The 21605-nt window shown below is 47.5% G+C and overlaps 1 protein-coding gene and 2 long non-coding RNA genes across 3 annotated transcripts in view; 1 reads left to right on the top strand and 2 right to left on the bottom strand.

Moving 5' to 3' along the window:
* The first annotated feature begins 562 nt into the window (after positions 1 to 562).
* Positions 563 to 11020, top strand: LOC117245543. Its single transcript, XR_004500300.1, has 3 exons — positions 563 to 677; positions 3123 to 3228; positions 10634 to 11020. It is a non-coding gene; the product is annotated as an uncharacterized LOC117245543 (long non-coding RNA).
* LOC117245542 lies at positions 10851 to 13206 on the bottom strand. Its single transcript, XR_004500298.1, has 2 exons — positions 11416 to 13206; positions 10851 to 11374 (listed from the first exon to the last, which is right to left on the bottom strand). It is a non-coding gene; the product is annotated as an uncharacterized LOC117245542 (long non-coding RNA).
* A 533-nt stretch (positions 13207 to 13739) lies between these two features.
* The window catches only part of CD46 (CD46 molecule), a 12341-nt gene continuing 4475 nt past the window's right edge, over positions 13740 to 21605 (bottom strand). Inside the window, exons 8-11 of the mRNA XM_033519957.1 lie at positions 21108 to 21299; positions 19605 to 19631; positions 18867 to 18933; positions 13740 to 15554 (exon numbers count right to left, since the gene is read on the bottom strand). Coding sequence (XP_033375848.1) covers positions 15503 to 15554; positions 18867 to 18933; positions 19605 to 19631; positions 21108 to 21299 — 338 coding nt within the window. The 3' untranslated portion in view covers positions 13740 to 15502. The remainder of the gene's footprint in view (positions 15555 to 18866; positions 18934 to 19604; positions 19632 to 21107; positions 21300 to 21605) is intronic.

The raw sequence follows: 21605 nt of genomic DNA, 5'->3' as shown, positions 1-21605 counted from the left end.
GCTATCGCTGGAGATTTGTACTGCTGACTAGCAATCCTAAAAGAGTTAACCTGGTAAGTATGACTCAGAAGCAGAGAAGGAGATGCAAGGCTGAGAGCCGGGGAGGAAGCGCAGAAACAGAGGTGAGGAACAGAATAATTGCCAAAAAAAGGTGCAGAGTCCAGGAGTGACGTTCCCTCCGGTCTGCCTGGCCCTGGCACCGCTGGCACGGGCTCCCTGGAAAGCTGCAGTTCCGCTCTTATAACACAAGGAGCAGGCTGGAGAATTTAGAGCTGCGTCACAGAGCTCAGCGAGAGAGTGAGAGAGCAAGCTCCGTCGATAGGTCTACCAGCAACAGCCCTGCTGCAGCAAGAGGGGAGACAGGCAGCAAGAGAGGCAGAGAGGGCTCCAGGAAGAGAAGGGGCACCAACACCACGGACTGGGCTCCTGCCACCATCCACTGCCATTTGTACCCCGTACTCGGGCTCGCTCGGCGTAGGAGGCTTCGCCCATTGACGATGCCGGAGACCCTGCGCGCTTAATCCCACGGGGAGGGAGAGTGGGCAGACACCGAAAGGGTTAACGGGAAGGAAATTTCTGGAAGCTTCTGTTCTGCGGCGCTCCAGAGCGAGCGGAGGGCTGAGGACTGCGCAGACGGTGCACGGGCACGGCTCCTCGGTCCGGTTCGTCTCCCTCACGTACGTACCCTTTGATCAGGATGGGGCTGGAGCTGCGGCCGCGGATTCCGATTATCTGCAGGGCGTCCCTTTCCCCCGGCGTCCCTGAGTTGGGATCCCAAAGTGCCTTTATGATTATTTTGGCTGGGCAGGATTGCTCTGTTCTGCGTCAGAGCTGTTTTCTCAATGGAGCGACGGCACAGGTTGTACTAATGTCACTCCTGCCGGCATTGCTGTACTGCAGAGGAGGGTTGTAGTCGTGGGAGAGAGATGACAACTTTGCAAAGACTGCTGTTTTCCCGGTTTGTCTGAGCTTTTTATCCCCCCCCGTGTCCCCGGGGGCTGGCACGCCAGCCAGGGGTCGGTGCAGGGGTTAACGGGCGCCCCGAGATCCGGAGCTCGCAGCTCTGTCACTGCGTAGTTCGCAAAGTGGCAAACGGTGACGCAGTGATCATTGCAGGGCACGTCGTCCAGTTTTTAAAAGCACTGGGGACAGGTAGACGAGTGCCTTCCAGACGCTTCCACGCCAGCTGAAAGGGGTTAAAGATGAGTCGAGCCGGGAAGCGAGCATTTAGGGATTAAATGTCATCATTTTGGCGTTGGAAAGTTGTTTACCTTGCTCTCTCGGTGTCTCCATGCTGGCAGGCGGCCAGCTCACATGTGATAGTCTTCCCTGGACTGCTGCATCATTAACGAGAGCCAGCGCCGGCTCCCATTGGCCGGGGAGGGCGCAGCGCCGGGGCCGCGCCGCCATTGGGCGTGCTGGGGATGGCAGGTGGAGCGCCAGAGCCCATTGGCCGTGACACGGTGTCAGGGGGCTGGCCTGGCACTGACAGGGACAGGGACACTGCCCGACACTGCTCCTGACAGGGACACTGCCCCGACACTGACAGGGATAGGGACAGGGACACTGCCCCTGACAGGGACACTGCTCCTGACAGGGACACTGCCCCTGCTCCTGCCACTGCCCGTGACACTGCCTGGGACAGGGACACTGCCCCTGACAGGGACACTGCTCCTGACACTGCCCCTGACAGGGACACTGCCCCTTCTCCCGCTCCTGACACTGCCCATGACACTGCCCCTGACAGGGACACTGCCCCTTCTGCTCCTGACACGGCCCGTGACAGTGCCTGGGACAGGGACACTGCCCCTGACAGGGACACTGCCCCTTCTCCTGCTCCTGACACTGCCCGTGATAGTGACAGTGACACTGCCCGGGACAGGGACACTGCCCGTGACACTGCTGGTGACAGGGACAGGGACACTGCCGGTGATAGTGACAGGGACACTGCACCTTCTCCTGCCCCTGACAGGGACACTGCCCCTTCTGCCCCTGACACTGCTCCCTGCTCTCAGGTGTCAGCTGTGACTGTGTGACCGGGGCTGGCCTTGCTGCTGCTACTGCCCATGACACTGCCACTGCCCCTTCTCCTGCCCCTGATACTGCCACTGCCACTGCCACTGCCTGCTCCCTGTTCCCTGCCTGCTCCCTGTTCCCTATTCCCTGCCTGCTCCCTATTCCCTGCCTGCTCCCTGTTCCCTGCCTGCTCTCTATTCCCTGCCTGCTCCCTATTCCCTGGGGGTGTCAGCCGGAGTGTCCATAGGGCACTGCCAGCACCAAGCTGCCCTCTGCCCACTGCTGCCCATTCCCTGCCTGCTCCTTGTCTGTTCCCTGTGTGTTTCCCTGCTCCCTGCCCGTCTCTGCCTGCTCCCTGCCTGTTCCCCAAGTTCTCCCTGCCCATTCCCCAGCCTGTTCCCTGCTCCCTTCCCACTTTATTCCCTGCCTGCTCCTTATCTGTTCCCTGTTTCCCTGCTCCCTGCCCATTCCCTGCCTGCTCCCTGCTCCCTTCCCACTCCATTCCCTGCCCGCTGCTCGCTCCGTGCCCACCTGGGATCCCGGGGTGCCAGGTGTCCCTCGGGCAGGACAGGAGCTGGTCCCTGCTGCCTGTGCTGGGTGCAGCCCCTGGCCCATGGGTGCTCACGGGGGGTCTTGTTCCGCCGTCCAGTCGTGACGATGACGTGTCAGAGCTGCAGCTCTCGGTGCAGGGGACAGCACAGGCCTTCGGGGCTTTTCTCCTCGCTTCCTCCTCCCTTGTGAGGTGCTGGAGTGTTGGCAGCACTGTGAGCTGCTTGGGGCAGGGACTGCACCTGGAAATTGTGTCGTGGGAACAGTTAAAGAAATGAAAACGACTCTTACCCAAACTCAGCTTTTGTTGGCACAAGTGTGAGTTTGCCACGGGCTCTGTAACCTCGCAGAGAGATGGAGACTGCCCTCGGTGATGGGTCTGTAAAGGTTTGCAAAGCAGCAACAGCGTTAGAAAGCACGGACAGAAGGACTGGGAAGGACTGGTTAAGGATAAACGGGAGACTGAGGGCAGAGCTCCAGAGAGAGGATGGGGAAGTGGAGAACACTTTTCCCTCTTAACCATTCACTATACTATTTTTTCACCTCTCTTCTTAAAGCGACCAGCAATGAAGATGGCAGCTCTGCCGGGAAGTGCTGAGGACACAGCCAGCCTTGAGCTTGGTCCTTCTGGCCGAGGAAGTCTCCCGATTATGCAGTGGAGTGGTAACTTTGCTTTCTCATACAACAGGGACCATTATTCCATAGCCTGTCATCGTTCTGAGGCTTACCCAAGTTTCAGGATGTGCTAGCAGGAGTGTTTAATCTCTGTTACTCGCTGGCTGACATCTCCAGAGTCAGGGCTGGTTGTTTAGCAACAACCGCTGGGCTCAGCACCGGCTCGGGCACCGCGTGGCCGCCGTCCCCATCGCCTGGGCTGCAGCCTGGTCTCTGCAGGGAGAGGGAACAGGGACAGGGAGAGACAGGGAGAGAGGGAAGGGCTGGATTCACACCCTGGACGGAATTTCGGTGCTTTGGTCGCGAAGGCCGCGGGCGCTGCGGATTTTTCACGACTCCGTCCTTTGCGCAGGGCCGCCATTTCCACCGGCAGTGCGGTGCAGGGAAGAACCCAACAGACTGTACGTGCCACTCCCCACTTTCTTTCCCTCTTTCCCATCTCCATCTCTCCTCCTTCCCCTCCTTTGCTGCCAGATTCCATAGGGAATTTCAGCCTCTTACTGCAGTCATCACAACCCCTCCTGACTCACTGAGCCTCCGCTGGCTGTGGCTGGCTCCCTCGGAGCATCCTCGCCTCCCGCAGCGCCAGATCCGCAGAGCAGGGGAACAACGGGAACAGCAGCGACGACGGTGGTCCCTGCAGCCAGACAGACAGGCATAAATACACACACACACACACATGAGAACAGTCCCAGGCAGCTGTGGAGGGGGGTTTGTACAGCCAGGACTAAGGCACGGTGCTGGGTTGTGTGGATGATGGGTGGGTTGTGTCTGTTTTCCCCAGCGCTGGTTGCGTGGACAGCTCTTTGCAGTTTTCCCCACCACAGCTGTGGGGTGGAAAAGCCCTTATTTTGTAAAGCTAGTGCTGTTTCGTGGCTTTCAAGGAGGTGCCACTGGCTGCTGAGTGTGTTCAGCATGGATTTGGTTTAATTCCTTTTGCCACCATGTTTTGGCCACAGCCATGGTTTAACTGCGCCCAAACGCAGGGAGGGGAAGGAGACGGATAAAAGAGGAGTTATTTCAATGTTAAACTTCAGCTGTAAATCTCATTACTCAGGAATTGAGGTTACTGGCAGCAGGTAAATCTGCAGGACTGGCAGGAAACAAGGCTAAGAAGGGGACATGGCATATTTCTGTAGGACAGCAGTGCTTGTGTGCACAGGGGTGCCACTCTCACTGTGAGCTGTACCTGGGTAACTGCTCCGGGCTCGTTTCCTGCACGGTGCAGCAAAAGGACTGGGGAAAGCTGTGATTTCTCCCTCCTTCTGCCACTTGTGTGTGTGTGACACCGTGTGAGCTGATTCATTTTCCTGTATCTGGGTTTCCCTGCTCTGGGGAGTGGGGTTTGCTCTGCCTCGGCCTTGGTGCAGCATCGTGACGCAGCGTTCGCTACCACGCCGACAAAACACGCGCAGTTTTCTCGGGCGTTCCGGGCACCGTGGCACTCGGGGAAGGAAGGGTAGGATTTCACATGCCCATAATATAAATTTGAAAGCATTACCTCTTGTTGTCTGCTGGAGAAGGAAGGCTCTGTGAGGGACGAGACAGCCGTGATCTCCCCCTGCACTTGTTTTGCCGATGGTCATGTTACATCTGTGACGCAGACGAATTTTGCTGTTGGTTCCTGTCGGTGCTTTAGGGAGTGGAGCTGATGGGGGCACAAGCTTGAATATGGTTAGAAACATTCATTTCACGTTGATATTAGGAGTTTGAACCGCACCTGGAGGGTCAGGGGTGTCAGATCCACCCAGTGACCTCCCCAAATGATGAAGGAATTGGGATGAGCCCCAGCACCCCTGGCCATTTTGCTGCTCGCAGAGCAGGCTCGGAGCCTGCAGCACTGCTGCTGCTGTTCATTTCCATGTTATACAAATACAGCATTGGGCTCTGTGTCAGGAGCTTCAGGAGCTTTCTGGTGCTGTGAGAAGCTTAAAGTCTACAAGCAAATGTTTTTCTTTTCTTATTTGGGAACATTCATTAAAACGTCAAAATGCCAAGTGTTCTACCCTCTCTCCTCCGACAAATCTCTCCCAGACCTATCCAGAAAATTCAGTGCTGCTGCTTAGGATTTTTAAAACTTTATCATGGTGTTTTCTTACAGTTTAATATGGGTATGGCTGGGGGGGAGAGTAAGATTTAATTTGGTTAAATATCTGTAATGCTGATTTTAATGGACGAGGATGAAGGCAAGAGATAGGAGTTGTCCACAGCCTCTTTATCTCTGTTTACAGACAGTCCCAAGCCCAGGCTGTGAGGAAAAAAGGGGAATACTCTATCCCATTCCCACCCACCCAAACAATTTCGGTGCAAAGGCAGCAGTGGAAAAGGCCAAGCTGGAATGTCACAAAATGGTTCCACCAGCACTCAGAGATGCCAGTGCCGTTTATCCTGGCTCGGCTCCGAGAGCGGCACCGCGAGCCGCCTGCTGCAAGGTCATTCCCCTGACTCATGGTCAGCAACCAGTTGGTTCAGGAACTCCCAATCTACTTCTCTTGCAACTGTGCCCATGCCTGAACCTGGAGGGGAGGCTTGAGAATTAACATTACTGCAGCAGTGGGGGCACTGAGCCCAAACCTGCAGCTCCAAAAGAATCCCGTGTCTCTGAAATAATTTTAAAATCCATCATTTGTTTCCTTGCTGGCTCCAAAAACTTTCCACTAGTTCCCTCATCCCCTTTTCCCCCAAGACTTCCTCTGGACTGCTAGGAATGTGTATTTAAGGACTCACACTCTGCTCTAGGAAGAAAACCTCTGTGAATATTTGCATTTCTGTAGCTATCAGGTGGACTCTGCAGGCTCCCCAGGGCCTGTCAAGCCAGGGCTGTCTCTCAGGTGCTTTCAGTTTCAGATAGCTCAGCTCAGGAGCTGCCTTGTGCCCTCCCAGGTTTCCCCATTTTCCCCTGGTGTTCCTATTTGCCCATCTCACCGGTATTTTCAGCTGTCTCAGGACAAGCCCAGCCATGGAAATGCTCTGGACTGGCTCTGGCTGGCTCAGCTCAGTGGTTAATGCCTCTGAGCAAAAGAACTTATTCAGTCCCCAAAGCTTGGGGCATGATCTGTGGCCACAGGGAGAGCAGAGCCAGAGCCCCCAGCCCTGGGCAGCCTGACCCTGCTCACCTTCCCCCTCATCATCACCATCATCATCATCATCATCATCATCATCATTCCCTGCTCTCCCAAAGGGACAGAGCCTGGCTGCCAATCCCCGTGCCAGTGCCACCTCCTCGCCTGCAGGGAGGCAGATGTGATGGCTCGTCTGCTGAGAACCGAGCCAACACACTGTGATTCAGCCCTCCAGCTTTCCAAGGAAGAGCTATTTCTGAGGGAAGCTCATCTCTCCAGCTCTCCCCACAAACAGGGTGCTCAGGAGTCCGACAGCAGCCACTGGGTTTGCATTTGGGAACTCAGCTTAAAGGCTTCCCAAACTTCTTGGACACACAGTGGTGTTCCAGGGATGGGAATATGGAAATCCTGGGAATGGGGACAGACCAGCAGCTCATGTGCTTGGGGGAGCCAGCCAGGAGTGCCTGGTCAGTGCTTTTTTCCAGCCTGTTTTGCCAGATCCTTGTACTGCAGGTAGTGCTAAACCCAAGCTTTGTTGGTTTGTCTGGTTTAAAGGCAGGTTATACTTCAGTGAACATCTGGCTGGGTTTGTTTCCTCATGCTCCTCCCTGGCTCAGGACATTTCTTTTGTCTCTTGAATGACACAAAAGGAAAATATGGCTTCCCTTGCCATTACCTGGAGGAGCTGGAGCGGTGGTGTTGGGGGAACACCGTGTTCCTGAACTGACTGTACAAATCACAACAATCATCTCCCTGTGAGAGCTTTCCAGCCCTGCAATCAGTACTTTACATTCTAAAGGGATGCTTAGGTACAGGAGTTAGGAACAGAAAATGGCCTTTCAGGTTGCAGCTGCTTAGGTGGATCATTTGTTCGAGTGGAGCGAGTTTTGCAATGTGCTGCTCGCTAAATCTGAGGAGTTTTTGTTCCTACTGCCCTTCCCTGACCTCAGCCACGTAAATGCAGAGCTTTTCTTCCTCTCTGGGAGTTTGCCCAGCTTCACCCCACTGTTCCCTGTGAAATCTGGAGCCCCCCATAGGATGCAGGGCTTCAGCAGTTCCTGTGCCCCACAAACAGGCTGGGGCTTGGCCCAGGAACTCTCCTGGGAGCAAAGGTGGAGGAAAACTGGGTGACTCCAGGCAAGTGACAGCAATTTCAGCCGAGCAGAGGGGGATCACAGACAGGGGAACCACAGCAGGAATATCTGAGCACACCTCCAATGGTCACCATGATAAAAACAGACACTGCAGAGTGCTCTGACAGAATCCCCCCAACAGGAATTGAAATCAGTGACTCAAATCAAGCCTGACTGTCCCATTGCTCACAGTTCAATGGCACACAAAGCTCCACAGGCTTTCACCCCCATCCTGTCCCAGTGTTCAGCCTGCCTTGGGGTTTTGGGGGGTTTCAGACACAGAGTGTCTGGCTTTTAACTCCATTTGTGCTGCAGCTGTAAGGCTGCCAGAGTAGGACTGAAGGAACAGGCTGTGTTCAATTCAGGATTGTAATGTGGAGTTTTTATTGTGGTCTTAATAAAGGAAAAAAAACAAAAATCTCCCTTATGCTTTAAACTCGTGAAGGAAGTACCTGTTTTTGCTGCCAGTGGCATGTCCAGAGCCATCTCCTAGGCACAAATATCAATTTTCCTAAGCAGTGCAGCCCCCACCCTGCATGGCTGACACACCAAGGGCTCCAGACTGGCTCCCAGTGCAAGCCAGAGCACATTTGTCCACAGCTGACCCACGCAGCACCAGACCTGCACAACAAAGAGATGCAGTTACAGGCTCCCCACGCCGAGGAGGCTTTTTGTGAAACCTTAGAAGTTCACTCATTTCCATTCCCCTTACAGGTCACCACTTGTACTGTCACACCCCTTGTCCTGCACCTGGCCCTGGGCTGATTCATTCCTTCACTGGGAGGATGATGCAGCAAGCTCAGATTTTCAGCATGTAAAACAGGGATTATTTTCTCCAGGGGAGACCAGAGCCTGATGAACCACAACCTTCACATCCTTTCATGGAGGAAAACATTCATGATGCACACTGAGATCTGTTTGGCTTTCTGTAAAAGCCTTTCTGTACAGAAGGTGTAGGTTGTGAAAAACCAGGTCTGTGGCATCCAGGCTTGCCTTGCTCCTGCAGACTGAAAGTCTCAGGGTAAAGAGGAAATTCCCTTTCTCGGGGAAGCCAGGGATTCCCTTTTTGTCTTTGTCTCCTATGGAATGTATAAAGCAGTGTGAAGTCCATGAAAGGCTTTGAGTTGCTCCTCTGGAAGAAGCTACAGAACAGCACTGCCACTAAAACATCTGAAAAGGAGGAAAACCACAGAATGACACTCTACTTTCCCTGCTGCTCTTTATTGGGAACTCCAGACCACTGTGACAAGGCTGAGGACGGGTGACAGCATTTGCTGGTCTCCACACAGCAAATGTTTGAGACCAGCACTGCCTCCTTTCCTTCCCTGTGAGGGTGGGGAGGGGCTGGGATGGAATTCCCAGGGAAGCTGTGGCTGCTGGAGCAGCCTGGGACAGCAGGAGATGTCCCTGCCCATGGCAGGGCTGAGCTTTAAGGTCCCTTCCAACCCAAACCATCCTGTGCTCCTGCTTTGTGGATCTCAGCATCCTGAACTGCTCCTCCCTCCTGCCCAGACACACTGGGAGCCTTGGAAAGGAGAGCACAGACAGATGCACCCTTCCCAAACCCTGCACCCTGCCAAGAAGGGCTGACACCTTCTGGGGAGCTTGTGAAGGCAACAGGACAAACTCCAGGTAGCCTGGAGGAGGGGCAGCAGCATCTTAATTATGCTGGAGTGAAACCCGGTTTTATCAAAACTATAAATAATAAATGAGCCATTGGTCTTCATCTGCTGCATGATATTTCTGGAAAGGCTGGTCTCCTTTGCAGAGGGGAAGATGTGCAGAGGTGTTCAGCCCTTCTGAGTCTCATACTTTGAACACAAGTTCCCATTTTCAGCAGAAGAAAATCAAGTGTCATTTCCTCCAACTGTTTTTCAAAGCCCTAATGAAGATTTTTGTGTAATGCCTCCTACTTGAGGCAAGGAGAAAGCAGAGCAAAGCTCACTGTGAGCCTGTTTCTCAGGTTCTGGGATCTGTGCTGCACCTGCCTCTCCTCAGCAGCAACTCTTGGTGCAGCTTTTCAGGAGTAATTCTCACCTGGTAATAGAGGGTGCCTCACAATAACTGTGCCAGCACGGCAGGCACTGGGGAGGGAACCTGCTTTCCACTCGTCTTTCACCCTGTTGCCCCAGATAATGGATTTAGAAACGACAGTAAATATCCAGACACAGGAATCTAGTCCAGTTATTCCCCTTTCCTCCACCCCTCTTTCTTGGAAGGACGAGCTCTTGTCTCTGAGCCTTCCCTCTGCTGCCTGGGAGTGTGCATTAGGATGGAGGAGCTGGAGCAGGGTTTTGGATGTGGTTACAACAGGAATACACAGGGTTGCCAAAAAGCCAGGCCATCCATAAGTGAAAGCGCTGCCTCCAGTTGTGCTTTGTTCCATTTCACATCGGCCTCTGCTCCAGCACAGGTCAGACACTTATCCAAGGGTTGATAGCTCCTGAATTATGCATGTGTGGAGCAGTTCAGAGGTTTCTCAACACCCCCTCCACTCCCTCTGCTCCCAGGTTAAGTGCACTGCTCAGCCCTGCTGCAGTTCCAGGAACCATCAGCCGCTCATTTTCACACTCCCCTTCCTCGACAACTTCCACTGAACCGCTTACACCTCAATTTATCAACCTTTCTGTTCTGACCCACACTCAAAGGACTTGCAATCCAATTTGTTTTCATCCTGCCTGCAGAATTTAAAAGTTGTCTCACAAAAATCTGCGAGTCCTGGCTCATTTAAAGCCCAGGGATTGCTGATAGAGGAAGTTCCATCAGGACACTCACATTTCCTTTCCCTGTCACAAAAAAGCAGCTGATGTGTCCTGTGCTCTCTGATCAGTGAGTGACACAAAGCCAGAACTCTCTGTGTCTTGGACAGAATGAGGTTCATAGCCTGGTTTCATCTGCAGTGAAATGGAAAAAAAGTCTTCCTGTACCACACAAACTTCCCACACTCACCCCATCAGCATCATGCTCTGCACTAGCAAGAAATAAAACCTTAATCATCACTTGCTGGGAAGAACTTGAGTGCATTCCACCTGGCTAGGGCAGGAAACAACACTCACTGCCAGGCTGGGGGCTTTCCTCACCACATAAATTTCATTTCTCCTACACCAGCCACAAAAAAAAGCATTATCTATAAAGTAGCTAAGCCCAAGGTAACTGTCTTGCTGTCTAATAAAACTAAATAAATGAATTTTTCTCTAGGTACAGTGGAGATGAAGGATTTTCTCCTGCAGCCATGCACAAGATGTGTCTTCCTCTGGAAGCTGGTTTCACATGGTGGCTTAGATTTTCCCACTTTGTATCTAGCACCATTTGAAATCAGTGTTCTAGGAGCAAGAATTACAGCGTGGGAGGAGACCAAGCACCTGCTCACTTCAGCAACATCCTCTGCTCCTCAAAGCAGCCCCTTTCCCAAAGGTCTTTTTTTGTTTTGTTTTTTGTTTTGTTTTGCCAGCCATCCACTTTGTAACATCATCTGATTTCTAGAGACTTCTCCAAGCACTGTATGCACCCTCCCAAGCCAGGGCCACAGCAGCACAGCCTCCTGCTCGGGTATTTCTGCCCAATAAACAGTGGATATGAGTTCAACCTGTCCAGACTAAACTGATCCACAAGTTGCATGAAAACCAACGTGCTACCTCTTGTACCTTGACAGGCACCCAAAAACCACGACCAACACTTCATTTCTTGCCTCAGAGCAAAAGGATTTCCACTCTCTGCTCGGGGACTCCATCACCACAGGATTCTCACTCCATAGCTCTGCAAACAGGAATTCCCTCCAACAATTTCAGCTCAGCAGTCAAACACAGACGTGCCTCCAGCAATCCCAGAATCCAGACTGGGATGGAAAGGACCTTAAAGATCATCCTGTACCAAGCCCCTGCCATGGGCATCATCAAGATGCCTCACAGCACACACAGAACCCACTCCTTTCTCCAGAATCTTTTTCCAGCTCACACAGAACCCACTCCTTTCTCCAGAACCTTTTTCCAGCACACACAGAACCCACTCCTTTCTCCAGAACCTTTTTCCAGCACACACAGAACCCACTCCTTTTTGTAGAATCGCTTTCCAGCTTGCTGCTGGTGCCTCCTAGCAATATTTCACTTCTCCAGCCCTGCATCCCAACCACTAAAACTGAAGCTGAACTCTTTTTTTGCCCTCCCTGATGTCCAGCGTGTTCCCAGACATGGAAAAGCCAATCCTGCTGTGGATGAAGGTTTGACCAGAGCACTGAGTAGTCACCTCTAAAGAATGCATAGCTGTCATCTACAAGAGGATCCTTCTCTGAGCCAGGAAAACATCTCTTACACAGGCTGACCGATTTCTCTTGGTGTTCAGAGTCTCAGTTTTTGTCTAGCACCATTTGAAATCGGTTATGATGTAGGGGGAAAAGCAACAGTAATGGGAAACTTCCTTCCCTCACCCCCCAAGTCACAAACAAACATCCAGAGCACGAGAGGGCCTCCCAAAAACCATCCAGAGCATGAGCTGGCCTCCCAAACACCATCCAGAGTGTGACCTGACCTCCCAAACACCATCCAGAACACAAGAGGGCCTCTCAAACACCATCCAGAGCATGGCCTGGCCTCCAAAACACCATCCAGAGTGTGACCTGGCCTCTCAAACACCATCCAGAGCGTGACCTGACCTCCCAAACACCATCCAGAACACAAGAGGGCCTCTCAAACACCATCCAGAGCATGACCCGGCCTCCCAAACAACATCCAGAGTGTGACCTGACCTCCCAAACACCATCCAGAACACAAGAGGGCCTCTCAAACACCATCCAGAGCATGGCCTGGCCTCTCACACATCACTGCTTTGCTGTTCCCTGACCTGAACTCCCCCCACAGGCCGAGCATCCTGCACAAAAGGAGGACAGTCCCTTCAAGTGAGGATGGGATGCTTCCAGACACAGAGCAGCATCTCCTCAAACACAACTCAGCTTCTTCAACTCAAGCAAGGCCAGGGCCTGGGTGTGACACCACAGCCACCCAAACTTCTGAGCACTCCTACTCCATGGGCTGTTTGCTTGCCTTGACCTGTTCTTTACACAGATACTTTATTTTTTCCTTTTAAATAAAATTGTGTGCTCTGTGCTCCTGGGCTCTGTCTCAGGTAGAGAGATCACTTGATTCCCTGCTGGACAACACCCAAGTGCTGCAAGTCTCTTCATTTCAGCCCCCAGCTCCACTCTCACCACCCTCAGAAATATTTAGATTCAGAGAATCAGAATGGTTTGGCTTGCAAGGGACCTTAAAATCATCCAGTTCCAACCCCTGCCATGGGCAGGGTTTAATTTATATTGATTTTAAGTGTGACATCAAGAACCCACCAAGCACTGTCACTTCACATTATTTAACCTTAAACCAGGTAACTCTGGACCTGTTTTGTTACTCCCATTGCCCCTGTTACCAGCAGATGGCAACACCACATTTTTATCCATGCAGCCTTTCCCTCAGCACAGAGTTCACACCTCTTTAATTATCATTTCCAGACTCCAGAATGAAATAATTCACGCAGCACTGAGTTTTAGAAAAACAGCACAGGACTCATGACAATTAGGCCAAATTAATTTGTGGTGTTTAAGTCAGATTTGTAGAATCAGAGAGCAGAATCCCAGAATGGTTTGGGTGGGAAGGGACCTTAAAGACCATCCCATGCCATGCCCAGGGGCAGGGACACTTTCCTCTGGAAACTTTGCTTATCCCAGCAATGCTCACTGCAAACCCAAACTCCACAGTTTAAAGTTGTCTGGTATCATTTCCACACCAACTCATTTGGAGTATCACAACCACAAACTGGAAAAGAAACACGTGAAATAAAGTGATTTTTTTTTCTAGTCCATCCCCTGAAAGGGGGGTCTATCAGGCAGACTCCACACATGGAAATCCAGTACATTTTGAGTGTGAAACTCACACAATTCCTAAATCCACTCCCTTTCACAGGTCCCCTAAACCCCCCAGAGCTGTATTCCCTAAGGACTGCATTTGTCACACACTGGACAAAAGGGACAAAACATCCTCTGGCCTTTGCTTCAAGTGTTCCACAGAGCAGCCCCAAGATAAACTTCCTCTTCTCCATCAACCAATTTTTTCAGGAGTCAAAATTTTGGGGAAATTCTCTGCAATGCTAAAAGGAAACCCCAAAAGGTGCTCAGCAAATTAAAACCCATCCCCTACACTACCACTGGGGAACTCCACTGCAAACTTCAATTTCCACCTGATGTTTGGGATATGAAAAATCACCTGGACAGCAATGGGAAAAGAGCTGCTCAGCACAATGATGAATGAAAGACAAACACTTACTGCTAAATAATTTAACGTTTTTATTTGGAATATTACATGTCATGGCTAATCTTTACATCCAGAAAGAAGAGTAAAAAAAGGCCGCTTTTTACAGTGATTTCAGTTCCCAACAAAGTACATTCCAGTGTATTTCAGCACATTGCAGATGCCACACAAAGCAAGCTGAGCTCCTGACCACTCAGCCCCAGTCACACATCCCAGTGTTTGCAAACACCTCTCAAACTGAGACATCAGCCAGGCCACCAACAGCAAATCCTCCTGCAGAGCCAAAGCCCCTTTCTAACAAGCACAGCCTATTATCAACTCTAACAATGAGACTGCTGGGATTGTCCCAAAAAGCCCTCAACAGTTCTGTGCCACTCCAACGATCTGTTGATGACAGGGAGAGCAGTGCCAAGCAGCCACAGACAAGCCAGAGCAGTTTGAATGCAGCCTCAGGCATCTGAAGTGAGGCTGTTTGGGTTTTCTGTGAAAATCAGAAGCTGCCTGAATGCTGATAGTGAGATTCATGAAGCTAAAGACCTGTTCTAGTCATGATTTAGGGTTTGCTGAGGAATTAGAAGTAGCAGTGGGTCTCTGCTAATGATAAACACCGTGGTGGGAGCTCCTGGAGTCAGAATCTGGACAAAAACATTTGATGAACAAACAGCAAAACAAGAGACCACCACATCTACCAGCACTCACACAGCTGAACTGGTCTGGTTCGCCTTTAACATGGAAAATGAGCCACAGGGAAAAGCTCCTGCTTCCAAACAGGAATCTGATGCTAAATCCAGCTTTCCAGAGCTTGATTTAACATCCCAGTCCGCAGCAGAGGTTAGAAATGTGCAATATGTGACTTCAAGTAAAAAAAAAAGCAAGGAAGGTGGATCACACAGCACCTGTTTCTATCCTTGGAAGCAACAGAAGATCCCCAGAACTGACATCAAGGCTCACTAAAATCAAACACCCCAAGGAACTTCCACTGTGCTCATGGCAAGACACAGCCACCACTGAGCTCTCAGCAGTTCCTTTCATTCAGGACCTCCTGTCAACAGGCAGGGGATGCCTTTGCTACAGAATCCTTCAGCTTTCAGTTCCAACAAATCCACTGCAGTCTTTGGGGGATTATAGCAAAGAATCAAATATATATAAATATATATATATATGGCTTTTTTCCTTCTTTAAAGCAAAGGAAAAGCTATAAAACTCTGATTTCAAGGCACACTTTAATTCATTATATACACAGCAACCAGCTTTGGCAGACAAAGAGGTAGAGTATATAAGATCTTAATCATGATAAAAAGACACGGCCTACAAGGGCACCAGATCCTTCAGGGAAGGAGCAACAGCACATTTCAGAAAAACAACAGAACCATTTACACCACCTCAACTGGGGAAGGACAACCGGGTTTGAGGGAGCAGAGCTCTGCAGAAAGGAGAATATTGGACATTTTCTGTAAGGCAAGGGGCAGCACTGAAGGCAGCAGGGCTGGGCAGTGAAATTGCAGCATTCCCCCAGACTCTGGCATGCTGCAGCTATTGCCTTTCCCCAGCTCACAGAGGGACAACGAGGGCAAAGCAGGATCTGTCTGTGGTTATCTACAAGCACACACACTTTTTATCCTATCAAGCATCTCCTCCTCCAGTTCATCAGCAGGGCAAGACACAGCACAAGGAACTCATGGACAGCAACTCAGTGCAAGGGCAATCATCATTTTCCAGCTCTGACAGGGATATTCCACCACAAAATCCCTCCAACCCCCCCAAAAAAAGTCAGTCATGGGTTACACATCTTATATTCGGCAGAACTGGGAGTGCTGTCACGTTTCCTACAAACAAAAAAACAAGTCAAATCAGAGGTTTTGCAATGCAAGAGGTTTCACATTTACACTGAAAGCACATCCTTAGTTTTATCATTAAAGCCACAGGTGAAGCCACAAACTGGGTCGCTCCTCAGCCTCTCTTTACCAAGGCTGGGCTGAGGAGGTTTTAGCTTCATTCAGCCACTGAAGTGTCAGGAATGACCCAAGGAGCAGCAGAGCCTTTGATCCAAAGGGATCATTTCAAGTGATGACTGATATTACCAAAAAACGAACACCAGAACAGCTACAGGACTCCTGCAGCACCCTGAAATTCATTTTAATTACAGTGTGTTGCTCAGCACTTATTTTCTAACCAGAGATGAAATATTTGTGTGGATTTCCATTCTGCAGTCCACTAACAGCAACCTTGCAACACTTAAACACACATGAATTAAAATTCACAATGACATTCTTATCTATGTCCTGTTTAGCTTTAACAAAAAACCCACCCCATACCAAACCTCACTCTCCAAGTCTCTAAGGAGTTCCACATTCCACAAGAAAACCTCCAGAATTACCAGTGGTTTGACACACCAGACCAGTAATTTCTTTTATCATGCATAAAGGTAAGACTGGAATGAAGAATTCTGTTCTAGTCTATCTCCTGATTCCTTTTTTCCCTCCAAATCCAAGCAAAATTAACCTAGAAACCAGATCCTATCTGAATTAGAAACATTTTTCTTCAGAGTGAAGATGATATTCCTTAATCTATACATTATTTTGGAATAAACACCAAGATACATCTTCATATAAAAACTCACCAAAAACACTGAAAACTCACTTTACAAGTCAATAAAATCAAGACTATGCACATGAAAAGACCTTTGCATGAAGCTGGGATAAGAGAACCCATCACCTCCTCAGAATGTGTGCAATGGAGAAAAGCAACAAAAAAAAAAGATGCTGGTTTAAAAGATATTTGTAGTTCCAGCTCTGCTGAGATAGCAGCAAAAAAATAGTGGCAAGGAACAGTCAAACTGAGCTGTCCTGTCTGCAAAGTGTTCTGTTCAAACAAGCTTTGAAGAGCCAGGCTTTGGAAGAGCTCATTTGACCCCACACAAGTGCAGGAGGAACCCCAACACTCATCAGGCACCTCACCAGACTGAGCATCTGGTTAAAATACAGGAGAGGACATCAGCTGAACACAAGCAACTGTATTTTGATCCTTTTCAGGGTAAACAAACTCTGAATCTGAAAAGGAAATCACCTTTTCACAAGAAGGTTTCAAAAGATGTTGTTAAGCCCTTCATTCTTCTCTTTTAGAAAGCAAAATTGCAGATGAATCTGTATTTGTGAGAGATGTGATCTGGTTTTCTCTGAAGGGATGCACAATTACCTTTAGAGTTTTAGTGCCCAGCTTTAAAGGTTTTTAAAGGTTTTTAAAGGTTTCCAGCTTCTAATAATAGGAAATTAAACTATTAATTAAGAAAAGTAACGCACCACTGGGATGGGTGCTGAGTATTGTAGGCATTATGCTACTTGTTCTTCAAACACAACACCAAGAAGTGTGATTTACAATCACTGCAACCTCTCACTGACACTGCTAAATCAAAGTTCTTTATATATTATATCCTGTTTTCCCCAAATGAATGAAAGGTTAGGATATTCTTTCCTACAGGAAGCCAAGGTTCCCAGCTAGATGGATTCCACACTCCTGAAATTCCAAGCAAGCCACAATAAAAAAAAAGACACTTAAGCTGCATTGCAAAAAGTCCAAACAAAGTGGAAAATTATACCTTTTCTTTAATTCATTTGTGCAGTTCCTTCCATCTCAGCTGGGACATTAGCTTTTAAAATACAAGTTTCCTTGCAACTCTCATCAACTGTGTACGAGCTGAACAGCAGAGGGGGAGAAAGGGCTGATTGAAAATCCTGTCCAAGTGCAATTTAAACACAAAACACAGAGGCCAAGGAAAGATTTGCTGTCATTTTGGAGGCTACAAACCAGAGAGGAGCAGGGGATGGAAGCACAACAGCTCACAAAGGCTCAGCTGCATCAGAACTCAGAATGCTAAACAGGGAGAGGGAGGCCTTAATAAGAGGAGGTTAGATCAGGGTTTTCAGAGAAGAAACAGTCAGATGTTCACAGAGAGGAAGATGAAGGGAAGCACTGGGCACAATAAAGCTTTTCAAGCTGTCAGACATTCAGGAATGTCACAGTCATTAATTTTTGATGGTGCTGCTTTAGATCCCTCCTGCTCTCTACACCCTGAGAAGTCTCTCCACGGATGAAGGCAGCAAGGGCTGCCCTGAAGTGCCAGGAGCTCCTCTCTGCCCCATCCAGGCTGCAGAATATCCAAGTGCAGGATAAAAGCAGTGGCTCAAAAGCACCAAATTGCTCAGCAGCACGCTCTGGCCTTGGCTTGATACTGCATTGCCTTTTAAAAGACATTAAGGCAAAACCTGACTGGATATAAACCACCTCTCCCAGCTCCTGTCTGTATCCATTACAAATATGAACCACAGGAATATTCCCTCTGGTTTGCTTCATTTAAAGCATCCTTTCCTTTGTTTTGTACTGCAGATAAATCCCAAAATATTCTGGAAAAGGACAATGTTGTTTTGATGAGATGCTTATCCTGACATTCTGTGTGCACCACCTAAGCTGCTCTGGACTGTTTTGCATTTTACAAAAAATTTCTCTGACAAAAAGTTTTTTTTTTTTCCAGAAGATAAAATCAGATATCACAGCAAACATCAATGCACAAAGAGGAATTTAAATCTCCTGCCCCTCCATGAAAAAACACACATAAACCCCAGTTGTTCTGAAGATAAAGTTTAAAACACCCTACATGTCTCATTAAAAGCTGAACACTAATTGCTTGCCCACAAATCTAATATTTTACAGTTGATTTTGCAAATCTTTAGCACAGGGACACCAACACTGGGGCTGCAGGAGGAGAAGAAAAACCTGAAAACCTTCTGGCAGCACAAGCCCACACAATCAAGACTCCCCTGGCTTTAGGAGATAAACTGACATGATTGAAACAGATGGACAAAAAAAAAACCTTCCTTGGCAAGTGGACACTGCTTAAGAATGGGGTTTTTCCTCCCCTGAAATTAGTGCAAGTGTTAATTAGCAGCTTAGCTGAACAGCAGAACCAAAACCAAAGTGGAATTTGGATTTAGCTTCCGTCAGCTGCTGGGAGGAGCTCACACAAAACCAGACATTTGAAAAAGAAAGGGCACAAGAAGCTCAAGAAACTTCAAACATCAGCACAGCTTTGGCTCAGTCGTTTGGAAATCTGCAGTGTTGATAAAAAAGGAAGTTTTACTCACCCATTTTGTGAGAAGAATTTCTTGTAGATCCAGAAGGCAGCCAGGAGAGCCACAACTACCACAATCACTTCGGGAAGAATTAAAATAAATTAAAAAAAAAGCCTTAGAGTGATAAAGATCATCTCCAGCCCACAAAAAAACCATCAAAAAACTTTGCAGAAATAGCCTTGTTTTCACCTACAGGTCTATCCCACCTCCACTCCCCCCCAAAAAAAACCCCACAGCCCAATTTATTTATGGAATGAGCCATGTAAATATTTAATTTACATTTAAATTGATTCTTTACTCAAAACTCTGCAATTCAGCTCAGCTCAGAAGCAGTGACCACCAAGATGGCAAAAGCTCACCAGCTCAGAAACACAAAAACCAGGAATGAAAGGCCCTGAGACTGCATTTTCCAAGTTTATACAAATCTGGATAACAAAAGTAAGGACAGAGGATGGACTGAACACTTCTGTTTGCTGGCAGAGTTATTTACTCACACCCCCAGTAATTTAAAAAAAAATTCAATTTAAATTTAATTTAAAGTCATTTAAAAAAAGCCCTGAAATTTATCAAAGTGGCCAAGTTGCTGCAAACTCCCTCTGAAATGTGGCCTTACCACATGAGAAAATACACATTTCACACTAAATTAAACTGCAATAGCTAAACAATCTTTTTTTGAATCATGCAGCATGGATTTTCACATAAAAAAATAATTTGTATTGTATTTTTTTTAAGGTTTTAGAAAATACTTACCACAGATGATGGCTATAATATATCCACCTAAAAACAGAAGGAATCAGTATCACAAGAGGAACACAGGTGCTTCTTACTCAAACATTATTATAAAAAATATTCACAGACCTATTTTAAGTACTTTTAGCAACACAATCCTTGAAGCAGATTAATTTAAATAATAAAACACATTTAACTTAGAATATTAGCATTTTAATTAATATTTTAACAAATATTTAAATATTATAATATTTGAAATAATATTTAAATATAAAATGGTGTTTCTGCCCGGTTTTTGAACTGAAGCTGTGAGATAAAAGATTAATTAAGAGCAAAGCATGATTGCCTTAAGTTTATATAGAAGTGATGATAAAAAGTCTAGGGGTGGAAATTAGTGACTATTTTTTTTCTTTTTGTTAATTTAATAGTTTTATTGTTTTAAAATACTTGTTTATTGAATATAACTGATAAATTTTAGGCAGGTGTTCACAGATTGAAGGGGTGGAATGTCCTTTATGATACTTTTATCCCCAAAAGCCTGGACTATGTTATATATTAAATTCTGCACTTTTAAGATTAGCTTTGAGAGCGAAGGAAGTTGAAATAACAAAACCCTATTTCCCACATCAAAATAAAGAAAGAAGCTGCACTAAACTATTTCTCCTGATTACCAAAGGACTGAGAGCTAAGGAAGCTAAAACATCTGGAGGCTGATGTGAGTTTTCCTCCTGCCCAATAACAAAAAACCCTATTTCCCACATCAAAATAAAGAAGGAAAATTCACTAAACTATTTCTCCTTAATACCAAAGGACTGAGAGCTAAGGAAGTTAAAACATCTGGAAGCTGATGGGAATTCTTCCTCCTGCCCAATAACAAAACCCCTATTTTCCACATCAAAATAAAGAAGGAAAATTCACTAAACTATTTCTCCTTAATACCAAAGGACTGAGAGCTAAGGAAGCTAAAACTGCTGGAGGATGATGTGAGTTTTCCTCCTGCCCAATAACAAAACCCCTATTTTCTACATCAAAATAAAGAAGGAAGCTGCACTAAACTATTTCTCCTGATTACCAAAGGACTGAGAGCTAAGGAAGCTAAAACATCTGGAAGCTGATGGGAGTTTCTCCCCCTGCCCAATAACAAAACCTCTATTTCCCAAATCAAAATAAAGAAGGAAAATTCACTAAACTATTTCTCCTTAATACCAAAGGACTGAGAGCTAAGGAAGCTAAAACTGCTGGAAGCTGATGGGAGTTTTTCCTCTGGGCCAATAACAAAACCCCTATTTTCCACATCAAAATAAAGAAAGAAACTTCACTAAACTATTTCTCCTTAATACCAAAGGACTGAGAGCTAAGGAAGCTAAAACATCTGGAAGCTGATGGGAGTTTCTCCCCCTGCCCAATAACAAAACCTCTATTTCCCACATCAAAATAAAGATGGAAACTTCACTAAACTATTTCTCCTGATTACCAAAAGGGTGTATTTTCATCCTGGTGGGAGTTTTTGCATCCTGCACTTACTGAGCTGGCAGCTGGGCACTGCTGGCACCCACTGGTTGTCTCCAGTGTACTGAATCCGAGGCTCCCCCTGCAAGGTGTACCCCGTGTAACACTCGATGGTGATGAAATCCCCCACAGAATAGGAGGATTTTTGTCCAGCTATCACTCTCCCATAATTTATGACTGGGGTGGAACCAGAGCCTTCAGGTTTGCCTGGAAAAAAAAGGGGGGGAGGGGAAAAAAAAAAAAAGTTAAAAAAAAATTATTAAAAAAATAAAATTTCATTAAAAAATCGTTTAAAAATAGTTTTAAAAATAATTAAAAATCACAAAAAGTCATTAAAAATTATAAATTATTAAAGAAAGAATCATCAGGAATCATTAGAAATCATCAGGAATCATTAGAAATCATCAGGAATCATTAGAAATCATCAGGAATCATTGAAAATCATCAGGAATCATTGAAAATCATCAGGAATCATTGAAAATCATCAGGAATCATTGAAAATCATCAGGAATC

The sequence above is a fragment of the Parus major genome, chromosome 26 (assembly GCF_001522545.3).
Source record: "Parus major isolate Abel chromosome 26, Parus_major1.1, whole genome shotgun sequence".
NCBI lineage: Eukaryota > Metazoa > Chordata > Aves > Passeriformes > Paridae > Parus > Parus major.
Note: the sequence above shows the minus strand (reverse complement) of the source record. Positions and strands in the feature narration are given on the sequence as shown.